At 56.5% G+C, this 27,959-nt stretch overlaps 1 protein-coding gene across 2 annotated transcripts; it reads left to right on the plus strand.

Annotated features, from left to right (window-relative positions):
- The first annotated feature begins 63 nt into the window (after window positions 1–63).
- DDB1 (damage specific DNA binding protein 1) lies at window positions 64–27,817 on the plus strand. Of its 2 annotated transcripts, none has more exons than XM_036295743.1 (27): window positions 64–275; window positions 1,432–1,580; window positions 2,602–2,718; window positions 3,077–3,298; window positions 5,757–5,871; window positions 9,168–9,265; window positions 10,218–10,376; window positions 10,978–11,061; window positions 11,580–11,696; window positions 12,250–12,352; window positions 15,985–16,060; window positions 16,147–16,255; window positions 17,378–17,556; window positions 17,637–17,800; window positions 17,876–17,983; window positions 18,111–18,318; window positions 19,296–19,391; window positions 19,485–19,596; window positions 20,441–20,564; window positions 20,857–21,021; window positions 21,667–21,761; window positions 24,414–24,584; window positions 24,902–25,011; window positions 25,221–25,390; window positions 25,539–25,641; window positions 26,476–26,599; window positions 27,100–27,817. In XM_036295743.1, exons 1-27 carry the CDS (start codon window positions 215–217, stop codon window positions 27,181–27,183), a joined length of 3,423 nt encoding a protein of 1,140 aa, XP_036151636.1. In that variant the 5' UTR covers window positions 64–214; the 3' UTR covers window positions 27,184–27,817. The 2 variants fall into 2 exon arrangements, with proteins under 2 accessions (XP_036151636.1, XP_036151638.1); XM_036295745.1 differs by having other exon boundaries at window positions 1,432–1,532.
- Window positions 27,818–27,959: the final 142 nt, after the last annotated feature.

The following is a 27,959-nucleotide window of genomic DNA, read 5'->3' on the forward strand; positions in this document are numbered from 1 at the left end:
GATTGGCCGCCCGGGGCGCCGCGAGTCCTCCAGGAGGCCAGGTGAAGCCGTCCCGTGATGCCCCGCGCCCCGGCCGCTCTGGGCTGCAACGTGTCTGCGGGGCGGAGGCAGCGGCCGTGGAGCTCGCCGCGCGGGTCGGGCCCCCTGTGTCTCCGCCGGCGTCCGTCTCTCTCTCGTCGCGCTCGCGTCTCGACAGGCCGCCCCAGCCCTCGACATGTCGTACAATTACGTGGTCACGGCGCAGAAGCCCACCGCCGTGAACGGCTGCGTGACCGGTGAGGCTGCCAGGGCCGGAGACCCCGGCGAGGGCGGGATCCGGGGGCCCCCGCGGCCTAGGGACGCCCGCGACTCTTGGGGCGGCCGGGCGGGACCCGGCCCGGGGGATGGGGGGCGTCGGCGGCCGAGGAACCTCCTAGCCCCCGACTCCAAAGAAGCTGTGTCCGCATGCGCCTTTTGGGGGCTCCAGGGCTGCTTTCGGGGGTCCCCTTTCGTCCTGGGAGGTCATCTGACCTCGAGGACCCGGGCGGGCCCAGGAGGACAGAGAGCGAAGTGTGAGTCGGTCGTGCGGTGCTGCTGGGGCCCCGAGATGGGCCTCGTGTGGTCGGGGGAAGGGGCCGTGGCGGTGGCGATGGGGGTAGAACTGGCCTTGGGGAGAGCCTGGGGCGGGGGGGGGCGGGGAGCGGGGAGGGGTGTGGGGAGCGCTCGCCCGCGCCCCCGCCCCGAGCTGGACGGGATGAGTCCTCCTGGCCCGGGGCTGTTGTTGACTCGCTGCTGGAAGGGCGGGGAGCGGGGCCCGACCCGCGCTGGGTCTGCCTCGTTGATTGAGAACACGGGTGTCCAGGACCCGGGAATAATCAGTCCTCTTGAACCCGGTTTTCAGCAAAATGAGGACCTCAGACTTCCAGCAAATGCTCCTTATGATTCCAAAACAAACAGCTGTCAGAGAGCTGGCAGCGTCAGAGTGTGGGTGAGGGTGCTGGCTGGTCCACGGCCGGGCGGGCAGGGGGTGCGGACAGACGGTGTTTGGGTGCAGAGCTCCCAGAATGCCTCTGACCCGGCCTGCTTGTCCGGGAAAGATTTTGTGGACGTTTAGGTAAGGACCTAAGGGAAACGGACAGTCTTGGCCCAGCAGCCCTCGGTTAGAGGATAGGCGGCCCTAGCAAAAGGAAAAGGGAAGTGGGGGGCGCAGAGCCCTGGGAGGGGGTTCACAGTCATTGTCATGCTGCCCTGAGCCCTGTCCAGGTTTCCTGGTCTGATTTTCTTAGTCTGATCAGAGAAGCAGCTTTCGTGACGGCCTGAGCGAGACTCTCTGAGGTGCGGGGTTGGGTGAGATGGGAGTGAGAGGCTGGAGGGAGCTGGGGAGATCTATGAATTAAGTGGGAATTCCGAAGCTGTGGCTCTAGCAGTGAGAGGATCTGTCTGTTCCTTCAGGACACTTCACGTCAGCGGAAGACTTGAACCTGCTGATTGCCAAGAATACGCGATTGGAGATCTATGTGGTCACCGCGGAGGGGCTCCGGCCGGTTAAGGAGGTGGGCATGTACGGGAAGGTCGCCGTCATGGAGCTCTTCAGGCCCAAGGTGCGTGCTCTGGGCTGGGCCCAGCAGCGAAGAGGGCCTCAGGTTGTGCTACGTCGGTGCTTGGGATGGGTGGGGAAAGGCTTAGGAGAGCACCGACTCCTCTGGAATGGCAGGCGTTAATTTATATTCTTGAACAAGCTTCCTAGAACCGGGAGAAGTTGACAAGGGAAAAAATGAGCAAGTGGACCTCTGTGAGAGGGGGAAATGGCAGCCGTTGGAAATGTCGGTCACCACGCTGTGGGTCGCCATGGTGACTCCGGGCATCGGCTCCGGAGCAGGGCAGCCCTGGCTTCAGTCCTTATTAATTCTAACTTTGGGTGTCACTTCACCTTCCAGAGTCTTATTTTCTGTTTGCAAAATGGGGATAAAAGTATCCAATCCCCTGGTTTAGTGTGAAGATTAAATGATTTAATAACACGGGGCCTGGCCCATAGCAAGCATTCATTGTTATGTTAATAGTTATCACATTGTTATTATAATTCAAGTGTTTTTACTTAATGAGGCACCATATTACTTGATTGTACCTTAATGAACCTAACAAGAAAGCAGTGGGTTCAGAACCTTAATTACAGCCTCTTTGATGAAAACACTCACAGTGTGGGGGTCTGTGCTAATAATAAGTAAGACTGTAGACCCATTTTAGCTTCATTGTTATTCACGTGTTTTCCTTCTTTCTCCAAATACTTGGAGAAGATTAGAGAAGTCATTGCATTCATCTTCAGAACTGAAAGGGATGATTTCGATTAGCTCGATACGGAAATAGATGAAGACACGGAATGTAGAGCAGAGAGGTGTGGATTCACGACAGTGAGGATTGGGTGATTACCAGCTCCAGTTCTGGGCTTTCGCACGCCCTTCGAGTGTGCGCGCGTAGGTTTGTTACATACTCACTGTAGATTTTCTCTTCAGGGAGAAAAAAGTGCGTAAGTAAGTTAGCATGCTTAAAGAATGATGCTTACAGGCTGGCCAGGAATGTCTGTTTTAAAAGACCCTCTTTTGATAGCATAGTTTTGGCTTCCAGGGGGAGAGCAAGGACCTGCTGTTTATCCTGACAGCTAAGTACAACGCCTGCATCCTGGAGTACAAGCAAAGCGGTGAGAGCATCGACATCATCACACGCGCCCATGGCAACGTCCAGGTGAGGGGCTGCCTCTGGCTGAGGCAAGCGGGGGTGGGGAGGCCAGGGTTTGATGGAGAAGATGGAAGTGCTGGGGGCAGCTCTCTCCGTGACCAGAGAAACAAGGAGAAAGCACGCAGGGTTTGGGCTTTTAAAAAGGGCTTGTCTAGTTTACTCAGGGTCCAGGGGACAGGGTAAATGAAAGAATCCACTGAGTTCCGTGTTTTACAGAAAGACAGGCACTGGCACTGGGTTTCCTGCCTGTCACGCAGATGCCCCCAGTTCGACCGCCTCTCCTAACCCGTCCTGGGGGAGCGGTGCCGGGCCCTCTGTGGCTGTGGGTGTGGAGTCTCTTCTCTGACCCAGTGTTACTTCCCAGGACCGAATCGGCCGGCCCTCGGAGACCGGCATCATCGGCATCATTGACCCTGAGTGCCGGATGATTGGCCTGCGGCTCTACGACGGCCTTTTCAAGGTTATTCCACTGGACCGGGACAACAAGGAGCTCAAGGCCTTTAACATCCGCCTGGAGGAACTGCATGTCATCGACGTCAAGTTCCTCTATGGCTGCCAAGCACCTACCATCTGTTTTGTCTACCAGGTGCTGGATCGGGCGGAGAGGGGAGAAGCTGTGTGGTGGGCCTAGTAGGAGGTCATTTTCGCTGCGTGAACTGCCTGGCTTTCGTAGGAGGGTCGGCAGGAGTACTTACTGTATTTGCTCTGAAATGCTCGGGACGATGTGGGTCAGGCTGGGTTTGCGACTTGAGTGCAGTGGTACTGACTGTGGAGGAAGCGAGCTCTCTGAGGCTTGCAGCAGGTTTTAATCCTTGGAGATTTTGTAGGGTGACCCAGTTTCTACTTGATCTTGGCCTCTTACTGGCGTGCTAGGGGGTTATTAAAACAGAAAGGGCCCCGCCGGTTGCCTCGTTACAGTGTCGTCCCAATGTGCCAAGGCTGCGGGTTTGTTCCCGGCCAGAGCACAGACGGATCAACCAGCGAACGTGTTAATAAGTGGAGCAGCACGGCCATGCGCTTCCCTCTTCCTTCCTCTCTCAAAAAAAACCAATTGAAAGAACTCAAGAGAAACGGTCTGAGAGTTGCCTTCCCACGCAGAGAGGAAACGTCTTGGGGATGCTTCATGTATGTCTTCTAAGAAGAGGTTGCATTTTATTCCTCACTCACTTTCTGGGGACTTGCTGGCTCTTGACTTCTATTTTAGTCTGTGCTCAAAACTTCAGCAGAGCTGCTGGTGGGCAGCTGTTCTCTGGGCAGATCTGTTGCGGGGGCAGGTGGCAGAGCACTGGATTAACATGCCTGTCTCGGTAAAATCTCAGCCTTTTCGCAGAGGGCCACACGCAGGAGGTCATCTTACTCGCATGGCAGAGTAAGTGCTGGAAGGAAGCGCCCAAGTCCGGGTGTTGTGTGGACGTGAGAGCACGGATGGCTGTGTGAATTGTTGGACGTGCGCGGGCGTGCACTATTTGTAGGCTTCTTGGTGCCACTGGGAGAGTTCTGGTTCTGAGGCTGGTTGGAATAAGGGTCATTGGAATAAGGTCGAAGCCATTTCGGAAATTTTGTCTGCTCTTTTTTACAGTGCGTTAACTGTCAGAGCTGAAATAAAAACCTAGAATTTCTCTCCCTTCTTCAGTTTTGTAACTATCAGGCCCTTAAAATGGTGATGTTGGTTAGTCTGCCTCTGCATGTTCCCGCCGCGGGCGCCAGTGTGAACGAGCTGTCCTCTGTGCGTGTCTCCAGAGGCAGACCCAGGCTAAACTTTCTGTGAAGTTGGGTCTTACTTTAATCACTGATGGGAAAATGTTTCCATCAACTAAAAATGACTTTACCTCCTATTTTTGTGTCAAAAGTTCCTCTTGACAACATATACTTCCTAGCGGCTGATGCAAGAAATCCGTGCAAGGGGCTGAGCCCTTGCAGCCCTGGCTTCGTGCAAGAGCAGGCCTGCCTTCCCCCGGCTGTCGGCACCGCTTCCCTCTGGCACCCGGGTCCCAGGCTTCCCTCCTCTGGCCGCCAGCAGGCACCCGGGACCCTGACTGGCTTCCCTCTGGCCTGGGCTTCATCAGGAAGGACGTTCGGAAGATGTCCGGTCTAATTAGCATATTACCCTTTTATTATTATAGATAGGAAAGTGTTTCAGGAACTGTCACAGTGGTTAAGGCGTGGTCCCTGCCCTGAAAAACATTGAATTCCTTTCATAACTTGTAAACCCTGGTCTGGCCTTTGTTGAGGCCATCCTTCCCCCAAACCCAGCTCCTATCTCGCAAAGATGCCCGATCGCTCCAGGACAAAGTGAGTCATGATTCAGAAAAAGGAGGGAGCTGGTGTTGACAGGGGCAGGCCTGGAGGTTTTGACTAACTTGAGAGGAGCAATGTGCTCTCTCTCCCTACCATCCCTGCATCAGAATGCTTTTAAGAATTTAGCATGAAAATTTTTAAAATTTATATGTATTTAGCTTCTCAATAGGGTTATTTTTTCTCTTGAGCTATTTTGTAATTTCCTCGAGGCTAAGGAATGAATGTAGAACACACATATACACATACATATACATACACACACACCCCTGTGTATTTACTTTGTATGTTATAATGGTTAGTACAGTGTGACAACTTTATTTTTTTTTATTGTTGTTAATCCTCATCTGAGGATATTTTTTCCATTGATTTTTAGAGGGAGTGGCAGGGAGGTGGGCAGGGAGAGGGAGAGAGGGATTAGGAAACATGGATGTAAGAGAGACACAGTGATTGGTGGCCTCCAGGGATGGAACTTGCAACCCAGGTAAGTGTCCTTGACCGGGAACTGAGTGACCCTGTGACTCTTCGGAGCGCAGGATGGCGCTCTGACCGCGGAGCACACTGGCTCGGGCTCATGTTTTCTCATTTGTAAACGTTCATTGGTGGTTGCTGTCGGTATTGTAGGCCTCAGTGGCAGGCTGCCCAGCCAGGCTGGGAAGCTGTCATGGGAAGTCAGATGCTGGGTGGCGCTCACCTGTCCCTCCTGAGCCGTCTCCTTTCCTCAGGCTAATGATTCCATTCCCCCCCAGGACCCTCAGGGGCGGCACGTGAAAACCTACGAGGTGTCTCTGCGGGAGAAGGAGTTCAATAAGGGCCCTTGGAAACAGGAGAACGTAGAGGCGGAAGCTTCCATGGTGATTGCAGGTTGGTCGGGTTTCAGGGTCTGGGCCGGTTCCCATTGATCCTTCCTCACCTGCCCGCCCGTCCCGCAGCGCTCAGAGCGGGAAGCGTGTCGTCCCGCAGCGCTCGGAGCGGGAAGCGTGTCTGTCCCGCAGCGCTCGGAGCGGGAAGCGTGTGCGTCCCGCAGCGCTCGGAGCGGGAAGCGTGTCTGTCCCGCAGCACTCGGAGCGGAAAGCATGTCTGTCCCGCAGCGCTCGGAGCGGGAAGCGTGTCTGTCCCGCAGCGCTCGGAGCGGGAAGCATGTCTGTCCCGCAGGGCTCGGAGCGGGAAGCATGTCTGTCCCGCAGGGCTCGGAGCGGGAAGCATGTCCGTCCCGCAGCGCTCGGAGCGGGAAGCGTGTGCGTCCCGCAGCGCTCGGAGCGGGAATCGTGTGCGTCCCGCAGCGCTCGGAGCGGGACGCATGTCGTCCCGCAGCGCTCGGAGCGGGAAGCGTGTCTGTCCCGCAGCGCTCGGAGCGGGAAGCGTGTGCGTCCCGCAGCGCTCGGAGCGGGAAGCGTGTGCGTCCCGCAGCGCTCGGAGCGGGAAGCGTGTGCGTCCCGCAGCGCTCGGAGCGGGAAGCGTGTCTGTCCCTCAGCGCTCGGAGCGGGAAGCGTGTGCGTCCCGCAGCGCTCGGAGCGGGAAGCGTGTCGTCCCGCAGCGCTCGGAGCGGGAAGCGTGTCTGTCCCGCAGCGCTCGGAGCGGGAAGCGTGTCTGTCCCGCAGCGCTCGGAGCGGGAAGCGTGTCTGTCCCGCAGCGCTCGGAGCGGGAAGCGTGTCTGTCCCGCAGCGCTCGGAGCGGGAAGCGTGTGCGTCCCGCAGCGCTCGGAGCGGGAAGCGTGTGCGTCCCGCAGCGCTCGGAGCGGGAAGCATGTCGTCCCGCAGCGCTCGGAGCGGGAAGCGTGTCTGTCCCGCAGCGCTCGGAGCGGGAAGCGTGTGCGTCCCGCAGCGCTCGGAGCGGGAAGCGTGTCTGTCCCGCAGCGCTCGGAGCGGGAAGCGTGTGCGTCCCGCAGCGCTCGGAGCGGGAAGCGTGTGCGTCCCGCAGCGCTCGGAGCGGGAAGCGTGTCTGTCCCGCAGCGCTCGGAGCGGGAAGCGTGTGCGTCCCGCAGCGCTCGGAGCGGGAAGCGTGTCTGTCCCGCAGCGCTCGGAGCGGGAAAGCGCTCGAGCGGGAAGCGTGTCGTCCCGCAGCGCTCGGAGCGGGAAGCGTGTCTGTCCCGCAGCGCTCGGAGCGGGAAGCGTGTCTGTCCCGCAGCGCTCGGAGCGGGAAGCGTGTCTGTCCCGCAGCGCTCGGAGCGGGAAGCGTGTCGTTCCCGCAGCGCTCGGAGCGGGAAGCGTGTCTGTCCCGCAGCGCTCGGAGCGGGAAGCGTGTCTGTCCCGCAGCGCTCGGAGCGGGAAGCGTGTCTGTCCCGCAGCGCTCGGAGCGGGAAGCGTGTCGTCCCGCAGCGCTCGGAGCGGGAAGCGTGTATGTCCCGCAGCGCGCGGAGCGGGAAGCGTGTCTGTCCCGCAGCGCTCGGAGCGGGAAGCGTGTCTGTCCCGCAGCGCTCGGAGCGGGAAGCGTGTCTGTCCCGCAGCGCTCGGAGCGGGAAGCGTGTCTGTCCCGCAGCGCTCGGAGCGGGAAGCGTGTGCGTCCCGCAGCGCTCGGAGCGGGAAGCGTGTCGTCCCGCAGCGCTCGGAGCGGGAAGCGTGTCTGTCCCGCAGCGCTCGGAGCGGGAAGCGTGTCTGTCCCGCAGCGCTCGGAGCGGGAAGCGTGTCTGTCCCGCAGCGCTCGGAGCGGGAAGCGTGTGCGTCCCGCAGCGCTCGGAGCGGGAAGCGTGTCTGTCCCGCAGCGCTCGGAGCGGGAAGCGTGTCTGTCCCGCAGCGCTCGGAGCGGGAAGCGTGTCTGTCCCGCAGCGCTCGGAGCGGGAAGCGTGTCTGTCCCGCAGCGCTCGGAGCGGGAAGCGTGTCTGTCCCGCAGCGCTCGGAGCGGGAAGCGTGTCTGTCCCGCAGCGCTCGGAGCGGGAAGCGTGTCTGTCCCGCAGCGCTCGGAGCGGGAAGCGTGTCTGTCCCGCAGCGCTCGGAGCGGGAAGCGTGTCTGTCCCGCAGCGCTCGGAGCGGGAAGCGTGTCTGTCCCGCAGCGCTCGGAGCGGGAAGCGTGTCTGTCCCGCAGCGCTCGGAGCGGGAAGCGTGTGCGTCCCGCAGCGCTCGGAGCGGGAAGCGTGTGCGTCCCGCAGCGCTCGGAGCGGGAAGCGTGTGCGTCCCGCAGCGCTCGGAGCGGGAAGTGTGTCTGTCCCGCAGCGCTCGGAGCGGGAAGCGTGTGCGTCCCGCAGCGCTCGGAGCGGGAAGCGTGTGCGTCCCGCAGCGCTCGGAGCGGGAAGCGTGTCGTCCCGCAGCGCTCGGAGCGGGAAGCGTGTCTGTCCCGCAGCGCTCGGAGCGGGAAGCGTGTCGTCCCGCAGCGCTCGGAGCGGGAAGCGTGTCTGTCCCGCAGCGCTCGGAGCGGGAAGCGTGTCTGTCCCGCAGCGCTCGGAGCGGGAAGCGTGTCTGTCCCGCAGCGCTCGGAGCGGGAAGCGTGTCTGTCCCGCAGCGCTCGGAGCGGGAAGCGTGTCTGTCCCGCAGCGCTCGGAGCGGGAAGCGTGTCTGTCCCGCAGCGCTCGGAGCGGGAAGCGTGTCTGTCCCGCAGCGCTCGGAGCGGGAAGCGTGTCGTCCCGCAGCGCTCGGAGCGGGAAGCGTGTCGTCCCGCAGCATGTGCCGCCTCTGAAGGCGCGCTCCTTTGCCTTCTCCATTTCCGTCTTTGGGATTGTCTTGTTTTTCACTTCCCCCCAACATAGAATTTTCTTTTATTTACTATAAAACACTGACATTGATTTGTAGAGTGGCAGATGGTAGTCCCGTTATTTTATTTTGAGCATAACATTTAAAAGCGGACAGGGACCAGTAGAGTTTATCTAATCTGACTCCTTCGCTTCAGAGGAGGAAGCGGGCCCGAGGGGCTTGCCCACGCCCGTGCCTCCTGACAAAGCCTGGGCTGCATCCTAGACCTGCACCGCCTGGTCTGGCCCTCGCCCCGCATAAAGCCGTGTGTCTCCGCTGCTAGAGAACCTACACTCCTCAGTCAGATTGGCTCCTAAATGCTGGCTCTGGTCATGGGGAAAGCTCAGCTCAGGAACACGGAGGAAAGGGAAAGCTCTTAGTTAGGATCTTTAAAGTAACGGTCGTCTCCGTTCGCCTCGTGTAACTGGGTGAGTGCCCTGCTGTGTCAGGCTGGCGGGTCCCCCGTGCAGAGCCCTCTAACGCGCCCCTCTCCTGCAGTCCCGGAGCCCTTTGGCGGGGCCATCATCATCGGGCAGGAGTCCATCACCTACCACAACGGGGACAAGTACCTGGCGATCGCTCCTCCCATCATCAAGGTGAGCGGCTTTCCTTTTCCCCTCCTGTCCCCCCTCTTTTCCTCCCGTTCTTACCCTGCTCCTCTCTTTCTCCCCACTTGTCAGAAGGAGGGTCAAGGTGTCTGCCGTCTGTGCACGGAGTGTATAAGATAGTGTGTTGGTCATTGGGATACAGAGAGGTTTGCCTGTTTGTGTTTAAAAAGAGCTTGCTCACTACGAGGGAGAAATAATAAAAGAGGTTTACCCTTTCCGTTGATTGGCTGGGGTAACTTTAGGAAGGGAAACATTTTGCAAATTTAAGTATTTGCAGGGTTCACGTCATGTAAAGTACTGTAGTGATAAATGATACAGACTTTTTTAATCCTCAATTTTTTTTAATTTTTTTTTTTTTTAGAGCAAGAGAAAGTGGGAGAGAGGGAGAGAGAGAAACTTTGATATGAGAGAGACACATCGATTGATTGCCTCCCGCACATCCCGACCAGGAATTGAACCTGCGGCCTTCTGGTGTGCGGACCGATGCTCTCACCACTGAGTCACACCCGCCAGGGCATATTACCTAGACGTTTAAAAATTAGTCATAAAAATTCCAAACCTTAAAACTTCAGGTCATAAAAATGAAGCCTTGAGAATAAATAACAATCTATAGTAACATTAGTGTTAGGAGGTGATTAGTGGTAGTGAGGGTAAATGAACAAAATCTCTGGTAGCATTTATAGTCCCGTGAGTAATTACAGCTGTTTGCTAGTCTTTCTAGTCCCAGTTCCCCGGAGAATAACACGTGACTAAACCTTTCGGGTGTATGGGACTCCTCAGAAAATTGTCCTCAGAATGAACCGCCTCTGACTTCACCAGCACACGTGATGCTGGCCGAGGGGCTGGGTGCTCGCGCAGGGGCTGGGGTGGGAAGGGGAGTGGTTTGCGCTCTGGTTGTGGAAGATGCTTCATCGCTAACGACTGTCCTCCCTCTCGGCAGCAAAGCACGATTGTGTGTCACAACCGCGTGGACCCCAATGGCTCCCGTTACCTGCTGGGGGACATGGAGGGCCGGCTCTTCATGCTGCTTTTGGAGAAGGAGGAGCAGATGGATGGCACGGTCACCCTCAAGGATCTCCGCGTGGAGCTCCTGGGAGAGGTGGGGCTTGCTCCTCCTCTGCTGCATTCTCCTGGGGGCCCACTGACCCCACGAGTGTGGCCCCCACTGTGACTGGGGGTCCCATTACCCAGCAACACATGGTCAGTCCTGCTGTGGAAGTTTGTGTTTGAATGCGTTAGATGGTGGAGAAACTCATAGGCAGCCAGGCGCTACCTCAAGCGTAAAAAGAAAGGAAACTAAAAGCAGCGAAAAGAATGAACAGTTAACCTAATATGCTTACATATTAGTAATGTAATGTACTTACATTCTGGGAGGAGGCTCCCAGGGCATGTTAAGGACTAGGCAGTGAATTTTAGAGGTTTCCACTAGTTTTGAGGTGATTAAAGTTGGGATTAAAGCTGTCATTTGGAGCAGGTGCCTTCGAGATGAAGTGTAGATTCCTTAGACTGTAGGGAAGTGATTAATGGAAAGTCAGAGACGTCAGAGATCAGGGCCATTTGTGTGGTGTGGCCTGAGGTTTGAAGGGGAGGGTGGTTGTGGGCACCATGGCTGCAGGTGTGCTCTCAGCACAGCCTTGACGGGGAGGACGGGTCCGGGTCGCACAGGAGTCCTGATGCCTCCCTGGGTTGGCTTTGCCTAGACCTCCATTGCTGAGTGCTTGACATACCTGGACAACGGCGTTGTGTTTGTCGGGTCGCGCCTTGGTGACTCCCAGCTTGTGAAGGTGAGAAGACGTTTTCTTCTCTCTCGCTTCTTTCCCGCGGCCTCACTGCTGCTTCGTCAGGATTCTGTGTTCAGTGCCTCGGGATTCCCTCCGTTCACCCCTGTCTGGGCCTGTACGGCTCAGCTTCCTACTGGATGGGTTGCACGCCCTACCTTGATGAGCTCTCGTCCTCACGGTTCGTGCAGCCTGTGTGCGGGGCCGGGTGCTGGGTGCCGTGGGTGATGATGAGCAAGACCCAGCTCCGTGTGCAGAAGGTCGTGGTCTAACGGGCTGCCTCCCCTTTAGAATGTGAACATTTTGGACCTTCTCTGCAGAAAAATGCGTGCAAACATTTTCCCTAATTTCCAAGCTGCTTCATTAGAAATCCCTGCCTGGCTAGGGCCGCCTGTAGGAGACGTTCCTTCGTCAGCAGTCCCCTTCGCAGCCTCCTCCGGGCACAGGGAGGGTGTTCGGGTGAAGACCCTTTCTTCCGGGTCCGCTAGGCGTGCTGCAGGACTGACTTTGTTCTTCCTTCTTAGCTCAATGTGGACAGCAATGAGCAAGGCTCCTATGTGGTCGCCATGGAAACCTTCACCAACCTGGGGCCCATTGTGGACATGTGCGTGGTGGACCTGGAGCGGCAGGGGCAGGGCCAGGTAAGGTCCTGGGTGGGCAGTTGGTGTGCCCACTCAGACTGTGCCCTCCTGGGCTCGCCTATGGGCCCGCGCCCTGAAGATAGCGTGTAAGAGCCTCACCATTTGCCCAGGGCCTATCTTGGTCTGCCAGACACTTGCTGTACGTCGTACCCGCACGAGCACCGGAGAGATAGGGGTTCTTGGCCCTTTCAGAAGGGCTGAGAGAGATTAGGAAACTCGTCCAAGGTCCCACAGCTAGTAAACGGCAGGTGTGTCTGATTCCAGGTCCTGGGATCTTCCCAGTAAACAGGGCCCCGGGGTGGGGTGGGGTGGGGGGGGAGGGAGCTTGCGGGTAAGTAGCAGGAGCCTTTGCTGTTTGGACTAGGATGTCCTGTCTGTCAGGACGTTGGGGAGACTGGAGGTGAACCTCTGCTAAGTCTGCAGCCTCACACCCAGCTCCACAGGCAGGTCCTTGGGTCCAGGTGCAGCTGATGCACTTGCTGGGCCTCAGCATGAAGGCCGGGCGCAGGGTGGCGGGGGTGTGTGTGTTTAGAAACCTTGTCTCTCTCTGCAGCTGGTCACTTGCTCGGGGGCTTTCAAGGAAGGCTCCTTGCGGATCATCCGGAATGGGATTGGAATCCACGAGCACGCCAGCATCGACTTACCCGGCATCAAAGGTAGCCTTTTGGTGGATGTAGGGTGCAGATCTTACTTGAATGACCTTGGCCTTTGTCCTTGTTACGTGTTGGGAAGGCACTTGGGTGAGAGCTAGAGGAAAGCAGATCAAATAAAGAGGAAAGAATAAAGAAGGTCACGGGTGCAGTGGCCTGGTAGACGCTGAAACATACCTAAAAGCTTAAAAAAGAACGCTATTGCCCTGACCGGTTTGGCTCAGTGGATGGAGCATCGGTCTGCGGACTGAGGGGTCCCGGGTTCGATTCCGGTCAAGGGCATGTACCTTGGTTGCGGGCACATCCCCAGTGGGGCGTGTGCAGGAGGCAGCTGATTGATGTTTCTCTCTCATCAATGTTTCTAACTCTCTATCCCTCTCCCTTCCTCTCTGTAAAAGATCAATAAAATATATTTATTAAGGAAAAAAAAAACCGCTATTGACCAACATTGGATAGTGAAGTGGAAGATTGGGGAGGAAAAGACTACAGGGTAATTTCATGTTGTGTGTAGGGAGCTGACAGCCGCCAGGGGAAGTGGGGACTGAGGAGATCATAGAAAGGGAGAGTAACTTCTAGGACAAAAGGCAGATCTTCACTTCCAGGAGAATTGATATAATAAAAAAGATCAAAGAAAGGCTACACAATGAAAGGCTTGCAATATATAAGCAGTAAACATAACTTAAAGTGATACGACAGAGCTGACACCATACATAGGTACCAGTATGTATATATCAGGTACCTGTTACCCTATTAGTAAATGTACATGGACTAAACTCACCTATTACAAGAAAGAGATGATTGTATTGAATCAGAAGGGAAAACCAGTTTAAAGTTGTAAATATGAGCTACAACTAAAGTAAAGTAATTCAGAATATAAAGAAACAGGATGGGGACGGAAAAGAAATAGAGGTTTATGAATTAGAGAGGAAGAGGTCATATAACTGCAAAACCCAAGAGAATCAACTGAAAAATTGTAGGCAATAAGGATTCATTAGGGTGGCTGGTTATAAAATTAACGTACTGAAATCAATAACTTCCGTTTAAAAACACAATTAATCTTTGCTGATTTGGCTCAGTGCATAGAGCATCAGCCTGCAGACTGCAGGGTCCCAGGTTCGATTCCAGTCGAGGGCACATGCCTGGGTTGTGGGCTTGAGCCCCATTAGTGGGTGTGCAGGAGGCAGCCGATCAATGATTCTTGCATCACTGATGTTTCTATCTTATCTTATCCCTCTCCCTTCCTCTCTGTAATCAGCAACAACTATATGTATATGTATATGTATATGTATATGTATATGTATATGTGTATATACACACACACATGTGTATGTGTATATATGTGTACACACACATATGTAATAAAAGGTTGTTACTGTTTGAAAAAAGTAAGAACACAATTAGAAGGTAAAATAGAGGGAAAGAGGCAATTTGCAGTAGCAGCAAAAAAGGTAAAATACCAGTGAATAAGTTTAACAAAAAATGTGCAAAATCTATACATAAAACTTTAAAGTACTCTTGAAGGCTAGCTTGTTCCAATGAAAAAGATACAGCCAGGTCTTACAAATCGTTAGACAGCTGTTCTCTCTCCAGCTTTTTATACGTAATGTACCAATAACATCAGTAGGTTTTTCCTTGATGACAAGTCAAAGTCCAAATAGAGCAAGAAACTGGAAAAGCCAGGAAAACTTAAGATCAGTGATGCAGGACTAGCCTTATCAGGTGTTAAAACATATTATTAAGCCCTGGCTGGTGTGGTTCAATGGTTGGAGCACCAGCCTGCATACCGAAGGGTCTTGGGTTCGATTCTGGATCAAGTGCACGTACTTTGGTTGCAGGTTCTATCCCTGGCCCAGTCAATCAATACATCTCTCTCATGTCAATGTTTCTCTCTCCTCCTCTCTGTCCCTCTTACTTCCCCCGTTCCTGTCTCCCTCCCTCACTCTAAAAAAACAGTGGAAAAATATCCTCAGGTGAGGATTAACCAAAAAAAAAAGTAAAAACTAAACAAAACATACTATTAAACTTAAGAAACTAAAAGTGTGGTTTAGTGCAAAATAGGTAGGGTCCCATGAGCAGACTCAAGTCCAGAAATAACAGTACATGAGGGAATTAGTGTATGATAGTGGCGGTATCTCAGTTCACTGAGACGAAGGTGACCCTTTTTAATAAGTGATACTGGGGTAACAGTCATTGGGAAAAGATAAGGTGGAACCCATAATCTAAACGGAGCAAAGACTTCATGTAAAAAAATGAAGCCATACAAAAGCTAAACGCAGAAGTTGGTGAATTCCTTCTAATTTTGGAGTGGGAAGGTCTTTTAAACTATGACTCAAAGTACAGGAGCTAAAAAGAAAGATTGATAAATTCAATAAGAAAAATAAAACACTACTACATGATGAAGACAAAACACTGTAAAGTTAGAAGAAATGGCAGACTGGTTAAAAACATGTTATTTTCTAACCAAAGACCCAGTCCCCCCTAATTTATAAAAAAAAATACTTCTAGAAAGAGCACCAGATTTCCTGTCCTCGATTTGGCAAAAGACATGAATGGACAGTAACAGGCCTCACTTTGTATTAAAAGAGATGCAAATCAAAACAAAATAGGGATATCATTCTTCGCCAGATGACCAAAACCCAAAAGTTTGGCCACGCCTTCTGTTGGTGAGGCTGTGAGGAGCCGTGTGCTCATGAGCAGTGCTCCCCAGCAGCAGCCGCAGTGAGTGCGTCTCCTGCAGCCCCCGTGCTGGGCGTCTGCCCACAGGCCTTCATCTGTAGCAAAAACGGCGTCAGGTTATTCTCCGTGGCATGTGTGTCAGCAAAGTCCACTGAAAAAGTGTCCAGCGATGGGCTTCCTCGCGCCCTGGCACAGCCTCATCGTTCAGTACCGCGCACACGCCAAAGAAGGGCCTGGCCTGCTCTGCTCTGGTGCGGGCTGGGCATATTCGAGAAAGCAGGACGCACAGCGGCGTGCACTAGGCCGTTTTACTTGTATTTGCTTGTAAGACAGTGTTTACCTGTTTCCTTAAGTTATCAAAGTGGAATCATTAACCAATGTTACCTCAATAAATTTAATTAAATAAATTGGAAGGACAAACTAGAAACTATTCTTTTTAAAAGTATGTATTTTTATTGATTTCAGAGAGGAAGGGAGAGAGAGAGAGAGAAACGTCAGTGATGAGAATCACTGACCAGCTGCTTCCTGTTCTCACCACACTGGGGACTCAGCCCACGCCCCGGGCACGTGCCCCGCCTGGGAATTGAACCGTGACCTGGTTCATAGGTCACCATCCACCACTGAGCTACACTGGTCAGGCCTGAAGCTATTCTTGATGACTTATTTGAAGGATGGATTGGAGGGAGGGTTAAAGGAGTGAGACTTCTGTTACATTTTTTAAAAATAAATTCAATTTTGAATCATGCAAATGTATTATCTGAAATCAAGTTAGAAACTTTAATGTGGCAGGCTCAACACTGTTTTGGAGTGTCTGACTTCTTCAGAGTTAATACCAGGGGAGAACAGTGTGTGTTTCAACTCCCGACTGATTCCAGATTCTCCTCTCTCCCCATGGGGACAGCTGCCCCTTCCTCACAGTGTCGGTCTGTGCTGTGCATCTTAACCCTTGACCTTTGTTCCAGGCCTGTGGCCCCTGCGGTCTGATCCTACCCGGGAGACTGATGACACTTTGGTCCTCTCTTTTGTGGGCCAGACAAGGTAAGATGAGCCTGCGCCGGCTCCAGGCGCTCCTGAGAAGGCGGCGGGGGGGCTGGTCCGGCTCACTGAGGCTCCTTCCCCTGCAGGGTCCTCATGCTGAACGGAGAGGAGGTGGAGGAGACAGAGCTGACGGGGTTTGTGGATGAGCAGCAGACCTTCTTCTGCGGCAATGTGGCTCATCAGCAGCTTATTCAGGTAATGACAGAAGCGGCGGGCCCTATGTCCTTGAATTTGACTTCAAGTGCAGTACAGAGCAGTCCATGCTTGTGGCTCTAAAAATGTTAAAGGACTAGAAAAAAATTAAATTACTTGATAACCCAATACTCAGAGATAACAATTTAACAACTCTTCACTTTGGAGTTGTTGCTTTTAATTTTGTTTCCTCTGCAAATGTGTGTATATTGTTTATTCACATTATCTTTTATAGACTGGGATTTTAATATGTATATTTTGAGGGCTACTGTCTTAATACTTATTATACCCTGTCTTCTGAGACACACATTTTCCTCATATTATTAATACACTAGAGGCCCAGTGCACGAAATTCATGCACGGGTAGGGTTCCTAGGCCTGGCGGCAATCAGGGCCAATCTGTGGGGTGACTGGCAGGGTGATTGGGGAGCCCTGCTCGCACCTGCCTTGGCCTGGTGCTGCATGCTTGCCGGCCCTGCCCCTCACTGCCACCGCCACTGGTCACCATCTGTGGGGTGACTGGTGGGGCAGTCGGGCCCCCCGCTTGCACCTGCCTTGGCCTGGTGCCACCCACTTGCTGGTCACCCTTCCGGTCGCCCCACAGACGGCAACTGCGGGGTGATCAGGGGCCTCGCTCACACTTGCCTTAGCCTGGTGCCACCCATTCACCTCCACCATCCCACTGCGGTCCTGCCCTTCAGAGCTGCCAGCGCTGCGTAGCTGACACGCACCATGTTCCATGCTGCCCCCCGGTGGTCAGCGCTCGTCAGACTCCCACCCATGGGGACAATTTGCAGATTAGCCTTTTATTATATAGGGTACTTATAGGGAAAATAGAGAAAAGCACAAAGAAGAAAAACAATTAGTTATAGTGCTACCATCCATACATGGTTATTGGCTGCACTTTCCACGTATTAGTTACTAGAATCAGCTCTTCTAACTGTCCCTGCTGTGTGGGTCAGAGAGCCTTTGGGCACTTGTTATCCCGAGAGCCTGATTGCTGAGCCCCGCCCCCTCGCCCCCCGCAATCTTTTTATGTTTGAAGTGACCCGGACGCTCTTTGATTTCACCCCACCTCGCCTTTTGAGCTGCCAGCCCCCGGAGACATCGCTTTTCTTCCTCTAGATCACTTCTGCCTCCGTGAGGCTGGTGTCCCAGGACCCCAAAGCTCTAGTCAGCGAGTGGAAGGAGCCGCAGGGCAAGAACATCAGCGTGGCCTCCTGCAACAGCAGCCAGGTGGTGGTCGCCGTGGGCCGGGCGCTCTACTACCTGCAGATCCACCCGCAGGAGCTCCGGCAGATCAGGTGCGCTCTCCGGCGGCCCTTCCCTCCCTGTTCTCCTTTCTTCCTGGCTGCTTCCCTCTGCCATCTGCCTCTTTGTTCAGCCACACAGAGATGGAACACGAAGTGGCCTGCTTGGACATCACCCCCTTAGGGGACAGCAATGGGCTGTCCCCTCTTTGTGCCATTGGCCTCTGGACAGACATCTCGGCCCGGATCCTGAAGCTGCCCTCTTTTGAGCTGCTGCACAAAGAGATGCTGGGTGGAGGTACGGACCTTCTAAGGACCTGGGTTGGGACTGGGCAGATCGGGAACGATACCTGAACGTCCCCCTTCCGCACAGAGATCATTCCCCGCTCCATCCTGATGACCACCTTCGAGAGCAGCCACTACCTCCTCTGTGCCTTGGGAGACGGGGCGCTGTTCTACTTCGGGCTCAACATCGAGACAGGTGAGAGCAGCGCTTTGCCAGTGAGGCTGGACTTGCTGCCTCGTAGCCTGAAGGTGCTGCTTGTGGACCTGCCCAGCCCAGCTGTCGCCCTGTCCCTTTCCTCCCTTCTCCGGTGGCGTCTCTGTAGGCCTGCTGAGCGACCGCAAGAAGGTGACCCTGGGCACCCAGCCCACGGTGCTGAGGACTTTCCGGTCTCTTTCTACCACCAACGTCTTCGCCTGCTCGGACCGCCCCACTGTCATCTACAGCAGCAACCACAAGCTGGTCTTCTCTAATGTCAACCTCAAGGAGGTGAACTACATGTGTCCCCTCAACTCCGATGGCTATCCTGACAGGTGAGCCTGTTCCTTCAGCAGGAGCTGGGATTGAGGATCATGGTTTGTCCTCAAACCCCTCCCCTGCTCCCTTCCCCAGCGTCGGTCCGGACAGAGCGGAATGGGAAGGGCAGAGCAGAGGCGCTCCAGTCTGGCTGCCCACAGAGATGCCTGGGAGCTTTTAAAGTACAGGTGTTTTTGATGCCTTCTCAGATTCTGATTCAGCACATCTGAGGTTGGACCTCAGAATCTTTATTCTCAGGAAACCTCAGGTGCTTCAGATGACTAACCTGCAGCTTCATTTTTTCTTTTATTTTTTATTGTTTTAATCCGCAGCTTTAGAGAGCATGTGTAGTTCCCTGGAGCGGAGCTCACAGCGTGGCCCCACCAGCGCCCCGGCACTGCCTGGGAACGCGTGGGAAATGCTAGGGCTTCTTGGGGGAGCAATCTGGTTTCGCAAGCCCTTCGGCAGAGTTGCTGTTGAAATCTCTGTTGTAGATTCTAGTGCTGTAAGCATGGAATTGAAAGCTTATAAACCTCAGCCTAGGGCAGTAATGGCGAACCTTTTGAGCTCCGTGTGTCAGCATTTTGAAAAACCCTAACTTAACTGGTGCCATGTCACATATAGACATTTTTCGATATTTGCAACCATAGTAAAACAAAGACTTATATTTTTGATATTTATTTTATATATTTAAATGCCATCTAACAAAGAAAAATCAACCAAAACAATGAGTTCGCGTGTCACCTCTGACACGCGTGTTCTAGGTTCACCATCACTGGCCTAGGCCTGCCCAGACCGATTAGGGGGAACCTCCTGGGAGGACCAGGCATCTGGATTGTGACGTCGCCCCCGGCGCCCTGAGCCTGAGCCTCAGAGCTGAGAGCCGCTGCCCCGGAGGACGCGGGTGCGGCTCTGCCCGGCTTCCTCCCTGTGGAGTCCCTCCTGGCACCCTGTCCTCCTCGAGTCTCCTCACTAACCCAGACCCTCTCTCCAGCCTGGCACTGGCCAACAACAGCACCCTCACCATCGGCACCATCGATGAGATCCAGAAGCTGCACATCCGCACGGTGCCGCTCTACGAGTCTCCCCGGTGAGGCGCGGCGGGCGGGCGGGCGGAGGGAGGGCGGCCGGGAGTGGGTGGAGGCTCCGGCTCTGACGGCCCTGCTCTGCGCTTGCTCTGCAGGAAGATCTGCTACCAGGAGGTGTCCCAGTGTTTTGGGGTCCTCTCCAGCCGCATCGAGGTTCAGGACTCGAGTGGGGGCACAACTGCTCTGAGGCCGAGTGCCAGCACCCAGGTGAGGGCGGGGACAGACGGCCTTACTCACTGCTCCGCTGCCCGTGGGGAGCAGCCATGAGCAGCTGGTGGCACAGCTGGGTCCCAGTAAAACTTTACATATAAAACAGGCAGGAGCTGGGCTGGGCCCCCTCCCTGGAGGGGTGAGAATTCGGGGTACAGGTGGCTGTCAGTGGCTTTGCTGCTCGGTAGCTTTGCAGGATGAGTAATGCTTCTCTCATCGTTGGGGACTTTGTAGGGTGTGCGTAGTGGGGGACAGCGTAGCACGATAGCTGAGAGCATGGGGCTGGAGTCTGACGGAGCTAGCTTCGAGCTGCAGTGCTAGCTGCTGACCTCATTGTTTCTCACCTGTGCGTGCCGGCGATAGGACGTTCCCGAGCTGCACTTGGTGGGGAGGTTGGCTGACCGTCTCAGTCCAGGGGCTCTCTGCCTTTCCTGCTCCCAGACACCTATGATAGGGCTTCTTCCCGAATCCAATAGAAGGTCTCCGTTTCCTTTTGTTGGAAGTGTCCCCTGCCGTTCCCATTGGGGGAGGTGGAGTCTCCCTTTCTTAGGTGCCCTGGGTCCTCCTCGGCTGTGCCTGATGGATGTGGATCACTGTCCTGTGATCTCTCCTGGCCCTCAGCTTCCTGTGCTGTCAGGACCGCTGTCAATTCCAGAGGGAATTCAGATCCCTGTCCTCGTCCCCATGTCCTCCGAAGCCCCCGGCTCCTCAGGTTCCACTCGAGCCGCCAACCTCCAGAGCTCTCCCCGCTCAGACCCAGTCTGTTCCCGGTCCCGCCGGCCCACGGCCTGACGCCCCCAGCACGGCCCGCTCCGGGTGCTGAGTGCGCCTCTGTCCCCAGGCCCTGTCCAGCAGCGTCAGCTCCAGCAAGCTGTTCTCCAGCAGCACAGCCCCGCACGAGACCTCCTTCGGCGAAGAGGTGGAGGTGCACAACCTCCTCATCATCGACCAGCACACCTTCGAAGGTGCACACGAGCTCTGTCGTTTTGTACCTCCTTCTCCCTAAACTCGGCGGCCTGGGTCCTGGTGCATTTCGGGATTTGGTGGACGCTGTGCTCGGCCGTCCTCAGAGGAGAAGGCAGGAGGGGCGGGCCTCAGGCCAGTGCCGGCTGGCAAGGGAGTCTGTGGAGACAGGAGCAGCAGGGGCGCGGGCACTGGCACCACGGGGCTCTGCCCGGAGCCGTGCTGCGGGCCTCAGAAGTGCAGGGTTGCACGCGCGTGGGACCATTGCCGTCACCCTCTCCCCTCTCCTTCCAGTGCTCCATGCCCACCAGTTTCTGCAGAACGAGTATGCCCTCAGCCTGGTCTCCTGCAAGTTGGGCAAAGACCCCAACACCTACTTCATTGTGGGCACCGCCATGGTGTACCCGGAAGAGGCGGAGCCCAAGCAGGGTCGGATTGTGGTGTTTCAGTATTCAGATGGTAAGTGGGGTCTGCAGCCTCGGAGGCTCGGAGAGGAAGCAGACTGTCCAGGTTTCAGAGCCTCAGCTAAGCAAGCGGCAGGAGAGTGGTGCTCATCGTTGCGCCATGAGCCACTCTCTCCCGTCCTCTCAGGCTGTCGCCTGAATGTGTTCTGGAGCAGATGGGCGGCGGCACATACACTCGCACGTGCGGCTTCCTCTTCTGCTCCTGGAAAGGCAGGAGGGGAGAGGTGGTGCGGGGGAGGAGCATCTAGTGGCTCGAGTAAGAGATGAATCCTGGTTTCTCAGCCATGTAGGACTTCTTTCCCGCTTCAGGGCGTCGTGTTCATTCCTGTATCTTCAGGCCCCCCCCCCCCCCCCATAAGGTCCTAAAGACTAGCTTTCAGCCCAGAAACCTTGGGACAGGTGGACGCAATGGAATTAGTCTCCCTCCTGAGAGAGCTGTGCACCAGGCGGGCAGCTCAGGATGCTGTCTGGAGTCACTGCACATGCCTTGAGGCTCATCCTTCCGTGGCGGCTCCCCTCAGTCTGCACTGGCTGTGTTCCTGCTGTCAGAGGCCTTAGAGCCAGAGGGGGCATCAGAGTTTCCTCTGGTTAGTTAGTGTGGGCTCAAGAGGAGGCTCAAGAGTATCTCTTCCTCCCCCAGGAAAACTGCAGACTGTGGCTGAGAAGGAAGTGAAAGGGGCCGTGTACTCCATGGTGGAATTTAACGGGAAGCTGTTGGCCAGCATCAATAGCACGGTGAGGCCCAGCCACTCGGGGCTGTCCTCTCCCGGCTGCACACATTGTCCACAGGCTGTCTCCCCGCTTTCCTCGGGGGGTGTGTCCAGTGCTAACGATAAAGCAGTGAGGGGGTGGGGGAGAGCTGGGGGTCTGGGAGGCGTGGTTCTGTGAACCGCAGGAGCATCAGCTCCTCAGTGCAGGGGGGTTTGAGCCGGTGAGTGGCACTGCTCAGAGGGTCCTGTGCAGAGCCGCTGTCCTCCTGGTGGGGTGCGCCGCTTCCCGGTCGGGGGTGTGCTCACCAGCCGAGGGCTCTCTGACCCTGCAGGTCAGGAGTTTTTGTGGAGACTTCATCCTGTGGGCACGATGGGCATAACTTGGTCTCCAGCCCCTTCCTCCCCAGAGGAGGGTGGGACTGCAAGTTCCAAGCTTCTAGTCTTCCGAGAGACCACCCCATCCTGACACTACCCAGGAGTCCCCAGGAGTGGCCTTACTAGAACAAGACTCCTCACCCAGGAAATTCTGAGGGGCTTGGGGGCTCCGGGGAAGGTGCATCTGACACCCTATCGCTTAGGAATCGGGGCAGGGACTGAATCTGTGTCTTCTGTGCTGTGGCGGCACCAGAGGTTCGGTGTCTGCTGTCATCTGAGCGAGGATGTCAGTAGGAGCTGGATGAGGGCGGGGAGCCAGGAGAGAGGTGGGCTGGCGATGGCAGCGGGTCTGGATGGAATCAGTGAAACCAGGAGGGGCTGGTAAATGGCACGTGCTGCCCGCGCGCGTCAGGGAACCTCGGGGTTGGAACTGGCCGTTGGCTTTGGGGTCGGGGGCTACTTTGGGTGAGAGGTGGGAGGAGGGGAACCTGAGGAAGAGGGTTCCGCAGGGGCGAGGAGTATTGGAAACCCCTCAAGGCGTCTGGTGGGAAAGGGGGAAAGAGCAAAGGGAAGGACGGGACCGCAGGACACTCCGATCCAGCGAGGGAGCACTGCGCGCTTGTCTGCCGGGGGGACGCCGAGAGCTGCTGGCGGTGGCTCTGGGCAGCTGGGGAAAGGCGACCTGCGCACAGGGCACTCTCGAGTTATTTTTAACAGCAGGCTCTAAGGGGGATCAGACAAGGTCAGAGGTCAAGTTATTGGAAAGATATTTGTGTGGATGCTAGAGGACCAAGAACTACAGGGCTGTTGTATGCGAGAGAGCAAGGGGGTGGGGTGGAGGTGGGAGTGGTCTGGTGCCTGTAGGGGGAGGTGGTAGGAGTCTGGAAGGGCAGGCGAGGTGCTTGGAGGGACAATGGGAGGAAGGACAGCCAGTTGAGAGGGCCCAGGGCTCTAGGAAAAGGTCTACGGGTTTCCTTTAGAGCAACAAGGGACTGGCCAGAGAGCAGGGCGCGCCGGCCTAGTGACAGCGGCTCCAGGGGGAGCGGGACTGCGCTGGGGCCCTGGGGTTGGGTGAGGAGCTGGGAGTTGTTGTTGAGTCCGTTGCCGTCTCAAATGCCACAGGAGCCACGTGTGTAATTGTAAACTTCCTGGAAGCCACGCGAATAAAAGCAAAAAGCAGCAGGTGAAGTTAATTTTAGTAACGCATTTTATTAACTCAATGGATTCAAAGTATTACTTAACATGGGACAATATAAAGATTATTAGGTATTTTCCTTTTTTCATACTAAGGCTTCCGAGTCTGGTGTGTTTTACAATGACAGCCATCTCATCTGGGCCTAGCCGCATGCCAGCTGTTGTGTCGTCGTGTGTGGCTCGAGGCCACCGTATTGAACAGCGAGGTCTAGAACCCGGGCTGAGGGGATCTTGGGTTTTTGGTGGTGTCTGGCCGTCTCCGTGGCAGGTAGAGAGGGAGGGGCGTGTCGCGCTCTTGCCCCTTCTGGACGCCACTGTGGCGGTGTGGAGCCCAGCAAGGCCTCCCCTTGGCCCTGCTGATGGAGGGCGGCAGCCACTGTAGTTATGAATGACTCCTGGAGGCCAGCCCTCTGGAGCGAGGGTTCTTTGGCCACATCTCAAGAAACCATGGCTCGTACATCCTGTCCTTCCTGTGCAGAGGCCGGAGGTGGGGCCACGGGACCTGGAACCGCCTGCCAGGCGGCTTCTCCCGGGAGCTGAGTGTGGCTCAGCCTGGGTTCTGCCAGGTGTCTGTTCGCCGATGATAAAGCATCTCATTCTCTTGGAGATGTGGCTGTCACGGCAGCAGCACTGAGTGGAGGAGAAGGAAACGCCGACTCGGGACTGCGGAGCCTTTGTTACGCGAGGCGGTTCACTTTGCCATTCATTTCCCTCTCGTTGGGCTCACGTCACCGGTTCCAGGAAGGTTTGGAACAGGCGGATTCTTGGGAGGCTACCTTGTTCTTTCTGATGGCAAAGTTGGAGATGGAGCTTCTTTCTAGAACATTCTGCAAGTCTGCCACCAAACTCAGTCACAGGAACCGTCTTTTGTCGTCTTCATGTGCTGGCATTACTGCTGACTCAGCGTTAGTCTGTCTGCTCCTTTTCTATGTAAAGGGAAACGTGGCGTCAGTTTGAGGGGCTCGCTGCTGTCGTCGCTCATGAGCATAGATGCTGGCGTGTTTACGCGTCCTCCTCAGGCCGCTTCATGGCCACGCGCCCTGGCGCCGGGCTGAGGGAGGGCGAGGACAGGGCGGGACGGTCCTGTGAGCGGGCGGTGCCCCCCCAGGTGCGGCTGTATGAGTGGACGGCGGAGAAGGAGCTGCGCACGGAGTGCAACCACTACAACAACATCATGGCGCTCTACCTGAAGACCAAGGGCGACTTCATCCTGGTGGGCGACCTCATGCGCTCCGTGCTGCTGCTGGCCTACAAGCCCATGGAGGGCAACTTCGAGGAGGTACGGGGTGCGGGCCTCACTCAGCGGGGCCCTGCCCGGGGGTCTCTGGCGCAGGGCAGGCAGCCGGGGGACAGGAACGTTTCCCTGGAGGGCACGTCCTGCGGCCCCATCCCGAGCCGTGAGCATCTCCGCTTCTGGGTAATCGCAGCCAGTGGGCTGCGTCGGCAGAGACGGGGAGAGCCTCCAGAGTGGCCGTTGCTAGGCCCGGGCAGGGCCTCCTCAGGCCAGACTCTGGGTTTCTGGCTAAAAGACGGCGGGCCCAGCGCAGGCTCCACGCACGCTGCTGACTTCTCGCGTTTGCACCCGCTCGTGTTCAGATTGCTCGGGACTTTAACCCCAACTGGATGAGCGCCGTGGAAATCTTGGATGATGACAATTTCCTGGGGGCCGAGAACGCCTTTAACCTGTTCGTGTGTCAGAAGGACAGGTGGGTGACCGCCGTGGGGATGGGGGCTGGGCCCGGCCTGTGGTGGGGAGGACATGGGGCCCCTCAGGCGCGGGCTCCTCCAGAGTCCAGGCTCTTCCTGAGAGAACAAGGCCACAGGCAGCCTCTCGGGCCCAGCCCTGTGCTGCGGGCTGTGGGGCCCCGGGAAGCACAGGGGCTGCGGGTGGTGAGTTTGTTGCGCTGCCTTTCAGCGCTGCCACCACCGATGAGGAGCGGCAGCACCTCCAGGAGGTCGGGCTCTTCCACCTGGGCGAGTTCGTCAACGTCTTCTGCCACGGCTCCCTGGTCATGCAGAACCTCGGCGAGACGTCCACGCCCACGCAGGGCTCCGTGCTCTTCGGCACCGTCAACGGCATGATTGGTAAGCGCACCTGCCGGGGCTCCCACCCAGCGCAGTCGCCGCGCAGAGGGAAGAGCATGGAGCGGGCATGGGCGGCGGAGGCCGCAGCGGGCGGGCTGCCCTCACTGCCCACGCGGCTCTGCAGCTCAGGGCGCCCTTTGCTCTGCAGGGCTGGTGACCTCCCTGTCCGAGAGCTGGTACAACCTCCTGCTGGACATGCAGAACCGGCTCAATAAAGTCATCAAAAGCGTGGGCAAGATTGAGCACTCTTTATATCCTTCCTGGGGAGCCTGCTGAGCAGCCCGCCCCGCCCAGGGAGAGCAGCCTGACCCAGCTGCCCTGGACACTGCTGTCCGAGAACCCGAACGGCTGTGGGACCAGCCCTTTTAGCTCACAGGAAATCCAAGCACACAGGAGGGAGAATAGTATAAATAACCCAGCGTCACCTGGTTCACCTTGGAAACCTACATTTATGTCCCTGAAACGTGTCTGCCTCTGGCCCTGCTGGCATTGCATGTCAAACAGTCATTTTCTATGACAACATAGAAACCTCCTTTCAGAGATTTTGTTGGGGGCAGTGGTGTCTGAGGACCCTTGCTGGAGAGGCTGCAGGCGCTGGGAAAAGCAAAGAAGCGGGGTGAGGTGGGGGTGGGGGCTCCTGCTGAGTCTGTGGCATTTGTCGTGCTGTGACGAGGCCGTGTGGCCTGGCTGTAGCAGGGGAGGGGCTGAGGTGTAGGCTGGGGCATGCCTTGTCTCCGGGAGCCTAGTGGGTTGAGCTGTGCAGACGTGGCTGGGCCTGGAGGGGGGTTCTCCAGGCGCGCACACCCAGCCCACCGGCTGCAGCGCTGCGAGCACCGCCCCTCCAGGCTCTGACTGAAGCCTGGGCTGTACTTTTGAAAACATGGTTTGAAGATCGCCCTGTTGAGAGCCGGTGGAGCAGGTGATGCTTTTCCGGGTCTTTCATCCCAAGATGGTCCAGGAAGCAGTGAGGCTCCCAGGCGGGTCTGTTCCTCTTCGCGTCCCGATGGTCAGCTTGTGGCCTGAGCAGAGGGCGTGACTGAGGTCAGGGCATTTCCACGGAATGCACATTCCTTAACTCCCTCCACCTGGAGGTCCTTTCACACGGAGCGGAAGACGGAACCGGCCACCGGCTTCATCGACGGGGACTTGATTGAGAGTTTCCTGGACATCAGCCGGCCCAAGATGCAGGAGGTGGTGGCAAACCTTCAGGTGAGCTGCGCGGTGTCCCGCCCTGGCCGTCACACAGTCCGCTGCAGGGCATGCTGGGACCGCTGAACTCTGGCGCCTCCCTCCTCACTTCCCAGAGACCCGTGGCCCCTTGTATGTATTCATTCTCCTGCCCGGGGAGTGGAGTCTGAGGACAGGAGATGTAGCTGAGCTCGCCTCCTGGGTCCCCACCAGGCGCTTTAGCAACGAGGGCACCTTGGGGCACATTGGGATTCTGGCAGACCCAGAATGCCACCGGGAAGAGAGGTGCCCCCAGTGCTGCAGTTGGGGTATTGCTCCCTGGAGATGGTGCCTCCGGGGACCATCCTGGAAGTGCAGAATGTCCCCCAGGCGGCAGCTCCGAGCCAGGCTCATGGTCAGTAGACCTGCTGGGCTGTACCCCAAGGGAGAGGTGTGGGCCTCTGAGGGCTCCCTGGCAGGCATGCCCTTCCCCAGGGGGAGAGCCCCTCGCGGCCCGCACACCTTCCTCCTCCCTCCCGCAGTATGATGACGGCAGCGGGATGAAGCGAGAGGCCACGGCGGACGACCTGATCAAGGTGGTGGAGGAGCTGACGCGGATCCATTAGCCAAGGGCAGGGCTCCCGCTCGCAGACCCTCTGGGAAGGCTTTGCCCTCCTGTCTCCCCTCCCCCGCCGCTGTCTTCTTGGCCACGGAAGCCTTTCCCTAAGCCGCTGTCCCAGAAGCCACAGTCACCTGTGTGGACGTGGGGGTTTCTTAGAACGAAACCTGCTCCCGGACACCTGGGAGTGGCCGAAGGTGAAGACCTTCCTCCCTGGGTTTTTAACGTCACACCTGCTTCCAGCCCCACGGCGGCCACCAGGCCTTGGTGGTAAGGCCGCCCTTCCAGGGAGGGTGCGGCTCCGTGGCCGAAGGGAAGCTGTGTGTCACGCTCATGCGCTGTCCTCTGCTATCTCTATGTAGGTTGGGGTGTGGGGGGCCGTGGGACAGGGAGGAGGGCGGGAGGGTTCATTGTCTTTGAAGTGAGGGCTTCCTTTTACTTCCGTCTGTTGCCTCTGAGAGCTTTGGTCTGGAGACCTGACCACCAGGCCCGGGGCTGCCTGCGTGTAGAATCGGAGATGGTGGTTGGTCCCCAAACCATGGCCTTTCTGTGTGTGGGGAGCTGACTGCCTTCTTCAGCGAGGAGGTGGGTGGGCGTGATTGGTGGTTAGTTTACCAAATAAAGTAGAGTCTAAGAGGAAAGATCCATGTGTTTTTGCTTTTCTTCCTGCTGCCCGCCAGTCCAGTATCCTGGTCACACTGTGCCCAGTTTCCCCACGTTCATTCCCCACCTGGATGGCAGCTGCTGCAGTCACTTGCTGTTGCTGCCGGACAAGTCCTCTTC

This window comes from Myotis myotis, unplaced genomic scaffold, assembly GCF_014108235.1.
Source record: "Myotis myotis isolate mMyoMyo1 unplaced genomic scaffold, mMyoMyo1.p scaffold_m19_p_27, whole genome shotgun sequence".
Lineage (NCBI taxonomy): Eukaryota > Metazoa > Chordata > Mammalia > Chiroptera > Vespertilionidae > Myotis > Myotis myotis.

Bases quoted from the DNA above. Each gene is read 5' to 3' on its own strand.
- DDB1 (XM_036295743.1), top strand. From the start codon at position 215: ATGTCGTACAATTACGTGGTCACGGCGCAGAAGCCCACCGCCGTGAAC. The intron at 16,061-16,146 runs GTAAGATGAGCC...CTTCCCCTGCAG, and splicing joins TCTTTTGTGGGCCAGACAAG to GGTCCTCATGCTGAACGGAG. The intron at 19,597-20,440 runs GTGAGGGCGGGG...CTCTGTCCCCAG, and splicing joins GGCCGAGTGCCAGCACCCAG to GCCCTGTCCAGCAGCGTCAG.